We start from the raw sequence: 11,976 nt of genomic DNA, 5'->3' as shown, positions 1-11,976 counted from the left end.
CCTCCACCTTGGAAAGGAGGGTATATTAACTTTGTCATTCCGTTTGTAACATCCTTAAATATTCGTCTTAGACCCCACAAAGTATATATATTCATAATCAGCATAAAATTCTAAGTCGATTTAATGATGTCCGTCTGTCTGTCCGTCTGTCTGTCTGTTGAAATCACGATACAGCCCACATTATTTGACGTAGAGCCCCAAAATTTAGCAGAGCTATTTGCATTGTGTCTAGGATGGGTGGTATTGAAAATGAGATATATCGGACCACGTTCTGGTATAGTCCCCATATAACGGTGCCTCCCGATATTCGGTATTTTGACGATTTATGCCACATTTTTTCACGGATTTGTCTGGAAATTGATATTTTTAGGTCATAACGGGTCCCTGAGCGTGTGGCAAAACATTGCATGTATAGGTCCACGTTGTGGTATAGCCCCCATATATAGGTACCTCCCAATATTCGGTATTTTGGTGAATTTTGACACATTTTCTCACGAATTTCTCTGAAAATTAGTAGTTGTAGATCATAATGGGTCCCAGTTCGTGCGGCGAGTCATTGAAATTATAGGTCCACGTTTTGGTATAGCCCCCAGATAATGGTACGTCCTGATATTCGGTAATTTGATGATTTTTGCCACATTTTTTCACGGATTTGTCTGAAAATTGGTATTTCTAGGTCATAATGGGTTCTAGCTCCTTTGGCGAAACATTGCATGTGTAGGTCCACGATTTGGTATAGTCCCCATATAACGTCCCCCGATATTCGGCATTTTAATGGTCTTTGCCACATTTCTTCTATGTGTCCTATACCCTAAGGTGGAGGGTATTAAAAGGTTGGGCCGCCCGAACTTAATGTTTTTTACTTTTGTGTTTTGTAATATTTTGAAAAACCCTTGCTACCCATACAACAGTCCATTTGCTACGAGGGCAAACTTAATTTTTCGATGAGTGAGCACATGACAATGGCCAACAAATGACGTACGGAAATTATCCATAAATGTATTGTCCAAATTTCTGTGCCACTGACTAAGAGAAACATCCTACATATGACAACTGTACGGTTATTGCAACTGCACAATAACGGCAAATCGCTAAAAATTAGGTTAGGAAAAAATATCTAACCATTTTGTTTTGAATTTTAAATAATGGTTTTGAATTTTAAATAAAAAGTAAAATATATCTCCTTATTTAAAAATATTTTATAACTTTAAACATTTTTTTTATTTAATCAGAATCCATCCTAGTTTCAAGAATTCATGGGTTGTTCGAATAAAATGTCTGACGTCTAAAGATATTAAACATTAAATTCTTTTCGGCCAGTTGTAACGTGCTTTTCATCTATATCTTTTAAAGATGTATCTTCACCAATGCTCGAAGTCTTGCAGGTTTTGCTTGAAGAATGTATAACAGCATCAACGGCAAGCACCGACCGATCATCATGATCAAGAACATGTCCTTTTGAAGACGAATGATCATTCCCCTGGGAATTATTATGGTGGCCAGTTTTGTGTGATCCATTGCTAACATTATGGTCCTGATGGTCATGATAATCGGCCTTCTTCCGAGAACAACCACAAGAACAGGAATCAATATCAGGTTCTTTCCTGTGATTATGGCAGTTAGTGTGATTACTTTCACCTTTGTATTTATGGTTCTGATGCCCACCTTCTCCATTGTCAACTTTTGCTGCATTTGCCTTACGTCCACGGTTTCTCAAACGATGAACAACATAGAGCAGGGCAAACGAAGCATATGTTGCTTTGGCCACCTGCGAAACAAGAGATTTAATTTAGAAATAAATAAATTCATTATATAAATATTAGTTATCTTACGTTGGCTCGTCCTTTAACGGTTGTACTGTTAAAAATTTCTGTTAATTTGGACATGATTATAGAAGAAAAATGTATTTATGTATATCGCACTTCGAATAATTTTGTGAAATACAAATTTTGAAAAATGTAGTTGTCACTTCACCCGAATCAAATTCGAATTGATTGTATACCATGTTCAGACTTAGAAAGTTAGCCACTATAAGTGTACGAAAAGTACTAAAATGTATTACAAATGGTACGATTTTGCATCATGTGAACCGTTAGAGTTAAAAACGTGATATGGGAATCTAGATTGAGGAGTAGGGTCGATGTGAGGATGTAATTTTCGAAGTACTAAACGGTACAAAATTTGGAGAAACAGATGGAGCTGGCGTTGGATTGGGGTGTGGATGTAGTTTTCGAAATTTGTATTTATCAGCACAAACTAAAATGGTACTAAATGGTACTATATTTGGCACAATTTTGATTTAGGCGATAAAGCTGAAATGCTGAAATAGGTAGGTAGTTGTGAAAATTCGTACTTATGTGTACTACGTGCTACTAAATTTAGTACAATTTGAATTTGGGCGAACCGATTGGGGTGGAATCCTGAAACTTGGAATTGGTATTACTGCGGGAGTGTATGATTGGAGTATGTAGGATGCTTTGAAAATACACATACTTATGTGTAATAAATGGTACAAAAATTGGTACAATTTAAATTTGGGTAAACCCATAATTTTGAAATCCTGAGGAATAAGAATTCGTGTACTAAATGGTACTAAATTTGGTTCAAATTGTTGTGAACCGATAGAGATGGTATTATGCACTTAGGAAATGAAATCTATATGGGATTTAAGTATTCGTTTTGTTTGTTGCAATTTTTGTCACACGCACAGTGACCCGTTATGACCTACAAATACTAATTTTCAGACAAATCCGTGAAAAATGTGGCATAAACCATCAAAATACCGAATATCGGGAGGTACCGTTGTATGGGGGCTATACCAAATCGTGAACCTACACATGCAATGCTTCGCCAAAGGAGCTAGAACCCATTATGACCTACAAATACTAATTTTCAGACAAATCCGTGAAAAAATGTGGCATAAACCATCAAAATACCGAATATCGGGAGGTACCGTTATATGGGGGCTATACCAAATCGTGAACCTACACATGCAATGCTTCGCCAAAGGAGCTAGAACCCATTATGACCTACAAATACTAATTTTCAGACAAATCCGTGAAAAAATGTGGCATAAATCATCAAAATACCGAATATCGGGAGGTACCGTTATATGGGGGCTATACCAAATCGTGAACCTACACATGCAATGTTTCGCCAAAGGAGCTAGAACCCATTATGACCTACAAATACTAATTTTCAGACAAATCCGTGAAAAAATGTGGCATAAACCATAAAAATACCGAATATCGGGAGGTACCGTTATATGGGGGCTATACCAAATCGTGAACCTACACATGCAATGTTTTGTCACACGCACAGGGACTCGTTATGACCTACAAATACTAATTTGTAGGTCAGGCAAATCCGTAAAAAAATGTGGCGTAAATCATAAAAATATCGAATATCGGGAGGTACCGTTATATGCGGACTATACCAGAACGTGGACCGATATATCTCATTTTCAATACCAACCACCCTAGACACAATACAAATTGCCCTGCTAAATTTTGGCGCTCTACGTCAAATAATGTGGGCTGTATCGTGATTTCAACAGACAGACAGACGGACATCGTTAAATCGACTTAGAATTTTATGCTGAATATGAATATATATACTTTATGGGGTCTACGACGAATATTTAAGGATATTACAAACGGAATGACAAATTTAATATACCCTTCAATATATCCTTACCAAGGTGGAGGGTATAAAAATGGTACTAAATTTGGTATTATGTACCTTTGGTATCATTGCCCAAGCAAGGCTGAAGCTAAATATTGGGTAAGAAAGGCTAGGTTTTTGTAAACTCGAACTAGAAATGTACTAAATGTACCTTTTGGTATTTTGTAAACGGATAGATCTTAAAACCTGAAATTTGGTATAAGAGTCAAGGTTGGAAAGAAAGTTTTATATTTGAAGGTGGTTTAGGGAATGAGTCCTAAGTGTGCGCACTGTACAAAATGGTACTATATTTGAAATTGTTTGGCTTAGGGAAAATGGATGAATTTGGAAATTTAAAATTTTGTATTGCTTGTAGTTGCTTTGTAATAAAGGGTAGGTTTTGGAATAGGGATCACAAGTGCACGAAAAGTACTAAGAAGTACTATATTTTTCGGAAATGTGTACTATACGTCTATCCGTCTGTGGAAATCACTCTAGCTTCTGAACAAACGGAAGTAAGTTGATAAAAATTTACTCAAATGTGTATTATGCAGAACTTTTGGTATTGAAAATGGGCCATGCAGCTCCACGTCTTCGTATAGCCCCCATATAAAGGTACCTCCGGATATTCGGTTCTTTGTTGATTTTAGCGACATTATTCAACGGAATTCTTTCAAATTTGGTATTATTTGAAGTTTGAAATGAATATTGCAGCCTATGACAGAAAATTGTCTGTGCAGGTCTACGTCTTCGTATAGCTCCCATATAACGGTACTTCCCGATATTCGTTATTTTGATGATTTTAGCGATATTATTCACCGGAATTGTTTTAAATTTGGTATTTGAAGTTCGTAATGGATACTACAGCCTATGGCAGAAAATTGTTCACGTTTTATAACCCCCATGGTACCTCCATATATTCGGTATTTTGATGATTTTAGCTAAATTATATTTCGCGTTTTATGAGCTTAATGGATACTCGAAAGGTTGACTCTTTGTGCGGGGGGTACCAGAAGGAGTGAACCGATATATTCCATCTTAACAGCAGACATTGTATTAGTAGAAATAATGAGATGTGTGAAATAAGATATATTGTTTTGGTTATTCGAAACTTTGACCCTTTGTGGGGGAGGTATTAGATGAAATGGTCCGATCTCAACCATCTTTATGATAGAACTTGCGTTGATGGAAATATTGAGATGTGCCAAGTCTGAATGGAATGGGAGGTTAATTTCGTGTTTGTGGGAGAGGTACCAGAAGGAGTAGACCTTAGGTTAATAAAAATATTGTCATGTGTGTAATTTGAAGACAAGCGTACTCATACATTACATTTTATAATAGTTATAATTATTAAAATTTTGACCCTTTGGGAGAAAGGTACTTGATGGAGTGAACCGATATTGTCCATTTTCGCAGCTGACGAAGCACTGATGGAAATATTAGGGTTTGCACAGTTGGAGTAATATCGGATCATCATTTCTCTTTCTGTCCAATAAAATATTTTTTTTTTTAAATTTTTTTACAGGGGAGGTACCAGTAGGCGTGGATTTGTATTGCCCATCTCCGAACTCGATCTATGTTTGATAATAATATTACGATGTACCAAATTTGGACCAAATCGGATACTCCCTTCGAGTGTTATCGTGCGCACCATCCACACAGACGGACGGACATCACTAGATCGACTCCAACTTTCATGAAACGAATTTGGTCCAAAGAGACCTAGGGTCTAAAATCGTTATTTCGATGAGGCACGTTTTGGCCGTATCAAATGATGTATACCCTCTCTAGCCATATTGTGCAATTGTGCATTTTGAGTACTTAACAAGTAAAAAAACATTAAGTTCGGCCGGGCCAAACTTTTAATACCCTCCACCTTAGGGTAAAAGAAACATTAGAAGAAATGTGGCAAAAACCATTAAAATGCCGATTATGGGGAGGTACCGTTATATGGGGGCTATACCAAAACGTGGACCTATAATTACAATGTTTCGCCACCGGAGCTGGAACCCATTATGACCGACAAATACTAATTTTTAGACAAATCAGTGAAAAAATGTGGCAAAAACCATCAAAATACCGAATATCGGGAGGTACCGTTATATGGGGGCTATATCAAATCATGGACCCATGCATGCAATGTTTCGCCACCGAAGCTGGAACCAATTATGACCAACAAATACCAGTTTTCGAACAAATTCCTAAAAAAATGTGGCAAAAATCATCAAATTACCGAATATCGGGAGGTACCGTTATATGGGGGCTATACCAAAACGTGGACCTATAATTACAATGTTTCGCCACCGGAGCTGGAACCCATTATGACCAACAAATACCGATTTTCAGACAAATCCGTGAAAAAATGTGGTAAAAAAACTAAAATACTAAATATCGGGAGGTACCTTTATATGGGGGCTATACCACAACGTGGACCTATATATGCAATGTTTTGCCACACGCTCAGGGACCTACAAATACCAATTTTAAGACAAATCCGTGAAAAAATGTGGCATAAATCATCAAAATACCGAATATCGGGAGGTACCGTTATATGGGGACTATACCAGAACGTGGACCGATATATCTCATTTTAAATACCAACCATTCTAGACACAATGCAAATAGCTCTGCTAAATTTTGGAGCTCTACGTCAAATAATGTGGGCTGTATCGTGATTTCAACAGACAGACAGGCAGACGGACATCGTTAAATCGACTTAGACTTTTATGCTGATTATGAATATATATACTTTATGGGGTCTAAAACGAATATTTAGGGATGTTACAAACGGAATGACAAAGTTAATATACCCTCTATTCCAAGGTGGAGGGTATAAAAATCCTAATAGGATCTGTAGGAGCTACATTAATTTTATTTCTCCACAAAACTCCCACATTTTAATAAAAATTGATTTTCTCTTAGGTTTCTTTATCGTTTTTATTTCGTAAATATTTATTTTGTCGTTGTAAATAAATGAATAGCTTTTACGATAGCCATCGTCATCATCATCATGTCGAGACCCATTAAAGGTGTAATATCAAGAGTACCGCCACGATAATCAAAGTGAAATTCAATGCCTTGGTGCGGCATTTGTGATTGATGGGAATTCACGTTTGGAAATGGGAAAAATGAAATTTCCAGACGAGAACTTGTGTCTCCAAATTTGAATAAAGTTTTAGGGCTTTTTAATGCAAATGAAACTCAAATCGTGACGAGGTTGCTTTATGTTTAGTCAAATAGTCAGTAAGTGTTAAATTTTGGTCGTTTTATTGTCTCTGGCTTTTCAAATAAAAAATGTTGGCTACAAGTGTCCATTCTGGTCTTGGATATTATTATTTATTGCATTTAAATGCCGTTTTTAGATAATTAATTTATGAGTTTTCGATAAACGATTAAACCTTTATAAATAACGTTTCATCCGCCAGACCGCCAGCCAACCAGCCATTGAGAAATGAAAAATTGAAACACAAAAGAACCGACAACGTATCCATCCATTTTACACCTTTTGTCGCGTGTTTGTATCACTTTGTGGTTCTCTTTTTTTTTGGGGGGAAAAGAGGGGGTCATAGACTAATGCACATTTTTGTTTCTATTTGCCCGTCTGCCTGTCTGTATCTCCGCTGTCTGCTAACCATCCATTTGCTTTGTTTATTTCTGTTAAATTATTTATTGAATAGCTGATAACCGCCAACACTTCGTTCACATACCCGAACCACTCAAATGTGTCATTTAAACCATTTTGCTGCAAGAATTGGAGAATTAACACACGTCGAAGTGTCAATTGAACATATCCTTCCGGTCACGCCTAAAATTTGAAAACATAAATTAGTTTGTCATTGTTCAAGTTTTACATATACACACACATATTTATTTATTAATTTCTTTGGAAAATTTAGGGGATTTTTTTTGTTATGAAGTTAATTAAGTATTTTAAAATTTAAATCGAAAAGGTGTAAGAAGAGTTAAATTGTAATAAAAATTTAACAACAAAAAAACAAGTTAAAAAGTATCGGTCGGTATTGCCGACAGATATATACCCTCAGCCTGCATTAGATTATTTAAATATATTTTGGTTAGTATTACGATTATTCAAACGTTTGACCCTCTATGCAACAGGTTCTGAAGCAATGGGTCAATATTGTCCATTTCGTATTTTATGCGAAATCATAAATTCCGATAAATTTCATATTCATATCAGATTTCTTATTGAGAGAAATATTTGGGCATAGCAATTAGTAAAGAATTGCTGAATTGTTTCGAAAGTTATGACAGATAAAATTATTGAAAATTGTGACACTATGTGGGTGAGGTGCCAGAAGGGGTTCGAAGATATATACAAATCTTGTGTTAGCAACAATTTTTGTATGTTTGAAATTTGCAGAGAGTTGCTTATTAATTTGAGCGTTTTTTTTTTTTCAAAATCTTGAACCCTATGTATGGGGGAGGTACCAGAAGAAATGGTTCGATCTATACCATCTTTATAACAGATCTTGTGTTGATAGAAATATTCAGATGTGCCAAGTCTAAATGGAATCGGATGTTAATTTGGCGTTTTATGAGCCACATGGGCTCGACATTTTGTGGGGGAGGTACCAGAAGGAGTGAACCGATATAGTCAATGTTAACACCAGATCTTAGGTTTATAGAAATATTGGGATGTGTGAAATTTTAACACGTTTAGTTCCTTACATCACATTTTATAAGAGTTATAATTATTCAAAATTTTGACCCTTTGTGGTGGAGGTACTTGATGGAGTGGACCGATATAGTCCATTTTCGCACCTGACCTAGCACTTACGCAAATATTAGGATTCGCAAAGTTCGAGCAAAATCGGATCATCCTTTTTCTTTCTGTGCAGAAAATATATTTTTTGCAAATTTCGAACTTTTGTGGGGGAGGTACTTGATGGAGTGGACCGATATTGTCCGTTTTTGCACCTGACCTTGCGTTGTTACAAATATTAGGATTTGCAGAGATGGGGCAAAATCGGATCATTCTTTCTCTTTCTGTGCAGAAAATATATTTTTTTGAAAATTTCGACCTTTTGTGGGGGAGGTACAAGAAGGAGTGGACCGATGTATTCCACCTTCACACCAGATATTACGCTAGTACAATTATTGGGATGTGTGAAATTTGAAGACAATTGGACTCTTACTTCACATTTTATAAGAGTTGTTATTATTCAAAATTTTGACCCTTTGTGGGGGAGGTACTTGATAGAGTGGACCAATATTGTCCATTTTCGCACTTGACCTAGCACTGACAAAAATATTAGGATTCGCAAAGTTGGAGCAAAATCGGATCATCATTTCTCTTTCTGTGCAGAAAATAATTTTTTTGAAAATTTCGACCTTTTGTGGGGGAGGTACCAGAAGGAGTGGACCGATATTGCCCATCTCCGAACTCGATCTAAGTTTAACAATAATATTACGATGTACAAAGTTTGGACCAAATCGGATACTCCCTTCGAGAGTTATCGTGCGCACCAGCCAGCCAGCCAGACAGACAGACAGACAGACAGACGGACGGACGGACGGACGGACATCGCTAGATCGACTCCAAATGTCCTGAAACGGATTTGGTCCAAAGAGACCTAGGGTCTAAAACCGTTATTTCGACTAGGCACGTTTTGACCGTATCAAATGATATATACCCTCTGTAGCCATATGGCTGAGGGTATAAAAATGTGAACAATTATTCTGTTTTATTGCATTGGGGTCTTGGGCATTATTTTATATCAGTCCCTAGCTACAACATGGGTTCAAAACAAGTAAAAAATTGTAATCGGTTTTGCCGACAGATGTATACCATCAGTTCATGCCTGTTTATCTAAAAATATATTATGACTTTCGTTACGTTTATTCAAAATGTGGACCGTTTTATCCCATATTTACACTTCATTAAATACTGATAAAAAATTTGGGATACGCAAAATTTTCATATCTATAGCTATATCCAATCGGAACCGATCTCGATAAAATTTGACAAAAATATTTCTGAGCTGTATTTGATATATTTCCCTGAATATCGTTGTAACGGAGAACATATTACAGCTATGGGTAACAAATATAACAAATCGGATCAACAGTATATATGGAAGCTACAGCTATATCTGAACCGATCTTCACCAAATTTGGCATACTACCTTCTAGACTCAATTCGGTCGTAAGTGCCAAAATCCATCCCATTTGGACAAATATTAGACGTTTGGTGCACAATAAAAGGTAAATCGGACGAAGTTATATATGGGAGCTATATCCAAATCTGAACCGATCTCGATAAAATTTAGCAAATGTATTTCTGAGATGTATTTGATATATTTCCCCAAATATTGTTGTTGCGGAGTGCATATTACGGCTGCGGAGGACAAAAATAACAAATCGGATGAACAATATATATGGGAGCTATAGCTATGTCTGAACCGATTTCGATCAAATTTGGCATACTTCTTTTCAGGCCTAATTTGGTTGTATGTGCAAAATTCCATAATATTCGGGCTGATATTACATATATTTGGTGCACAATAAAAAGCAAATCGCACGAAGATATATATGGGAGCTATATCTAAATTTTTACCTATTATCTCCAATTTCAATAGGGTTCGTCCTTGGGCCAAACAAATGATTTGTGCATAATTTCATCTGGATCGGGTAATAAATGCGATCTGTACTATGTTTACAATAATACATGGACAAACGGACGGACATGCATTAATCGACTCAGAATGTGATTCTATGCAGATCATCAAAAGGGACTATGGGTCCATCTCGTTTCTTTTTGCCTGTTACAAACAAATGCACAAAGACATAATACCCTGAGCAACTTGTGGTGTAGGCTATAAAAATCTGAAGAATGTTGCACATTTTAAAAGCGTTTAGTTTTCAAAATGTGATAAAAAATATTAGGATTTACAAGAAATAAACAGATTGGATAATTCCATTCTCTTTCTATATGGTAGATAATTTTCTTTGAAAATTTAGACTTTTATGGGAGGAAGCAGAAGAAGCTAAACTCTATATATATATATACCAAAAAGGTATATATATATATATATATATATATATATATATATATATATATATATATATATATATATATATATATATATATATACCTTTTTGGGTATCAAATGGATATTTCGAGGAATTGCAAACGGAATAAAAAACAATACCATGTTATAAAAAATATAGATGTTCTGAAGAACCGAGCAACAAGTCCATAGCTGACACTTGCCGAAGGTTTGCTATTTAATTTCAGTGACATGACCTTAGCAAATTTTCTTTAGTGCCTTAGTTGTCTGCGGGGCAAAATTAAACTGACAAAATGAATATATATAGAACAAATAAAAAAACATTAAGTTCGACCGGGCCAAACTTTTAATACCCTCCACCTTAGGGTAAAGGAAATATTAGAAGAAATGTGGCAAAAACCATTAAAATGCCGAATATCGGGAGGTACCGTTATATGGGGGGTATACCAAATCGTGGACCTACACATGCAATGTTTCGCCAAAGGAGCTAGAACCCACTATGATCTACAACTACCAATTTTCAGACAAATTCGTGAAAAAAATGTGGCAAAAATCATCAAATTACCGAGAGGAACCATTATATAGGGGCTATACCAAAACGTGGACCTATAATTACAATGACTCGCAACACGAACTGGGACCCACTATGATCTACAACTACCAATTTTCAGAGAAATTCGTGAAAAAAATGTGTCAAAAATCATCAAAATACCGCATATCGGGAGCTACCGTTATATGGGGGCTATACCAAATCGTGGATCCATACATGCAATGCAATGTTTCGGAGCTGGAACCCATTATGACCAACAAATACCAATTTTTAGACAAATCCGTGAAAAAATGTGGCAAAAATAATCAACCCGTTATGACCTACAAATACCAATTTTCAAACAAATCAGTGAAAAAATGTGGCATAATGCGGATACCAACCAATCTGCTAAATTTTGACGCTTTACGTCAAATAATGTGGGCTGTATCGTGATTTCAACAGACCGACAGACAGACGGACGTCAATAAATCGTCTTTGAATTTTATTCTGACTATGAATATATATACTTTATGGGGTCTACGATGAGGAGGGTATAAAAATAAATCGATCATGTAGTAATTTTTAAACAAAATTTCTCAGTCAACTCAATTGGAAAATATGGTCAAACCCCTTGCAATAACTTAAATCTTTATACAGGGTGAGATGAAAAAAGTGCAACCAAGTTCAGACTGCTGTACTTCTAAGCCACTCATCCGACAGCTGTTAAAATTATTCCAGTGACATCTCATTATA

The 11,976-nt window shown here is 36.0% G+C and overlaps 1 protein-coding gene across 2 annotated transcripts; it reads right to left on the bottom strand.

Moving 5' to 3' along the window:
- Nucleotides 1–1,179: 1,179 nt before the first annotated feature.
- Nucleotides 1,180–1,988, bottom strand: LOC105261768 (uncharacterized). Of its 2 annotated transcripts, XM_059119035.1 has the most exons (3): nucleotides 1,833–1,988; nucleotides 1,666–1,768; nucleotides 1,180–1,604 (listed from the first exon to the last, which is right to left on the bottom strand). In XM_059119035.1, exons 1-3 carry the CDS (start codon nucleotides 1,884–1,886, stop codon nucleotides 1,348–1,350), a joined length of 414 nt encoding a protein of 137 aa, XP_058975018.1. In that variant the 5' UTR covers nucleotides 1,887–1,988; the 3' UTR covers nucleotides 1,180–1,347. The 2 variants fall into 2 exon arrangements, with proteins under 2 accessions (XP_058975018.1, XP_011292293.2); XM_011293991.3 differs by having other exon boundaries at nucleotides 1,180–1,768.
- Nucleotides 1,989–11,976: the final 9,988 nt, after the last annotated feature.

Source organism: Musca domestica, unplaced genomic scaffold (genome assembly GCF_030504385.1).
Source record: "Musca domestica strain aabys unplaced genomic scaffold, Musca_domestica.polishedcontigs.V.1.1 14, whole genome shotgun sequence".
Classification (NCBI taxonomy): domain Eukaryota; kingdom Metazoa; phylum Arthropoda; class Insecta; order Diptera; family Muscidae; genus Musca; species Musca domestica.
This window is presented reverse-complemented; position numbering and strand designations above follow the sequence as displayed.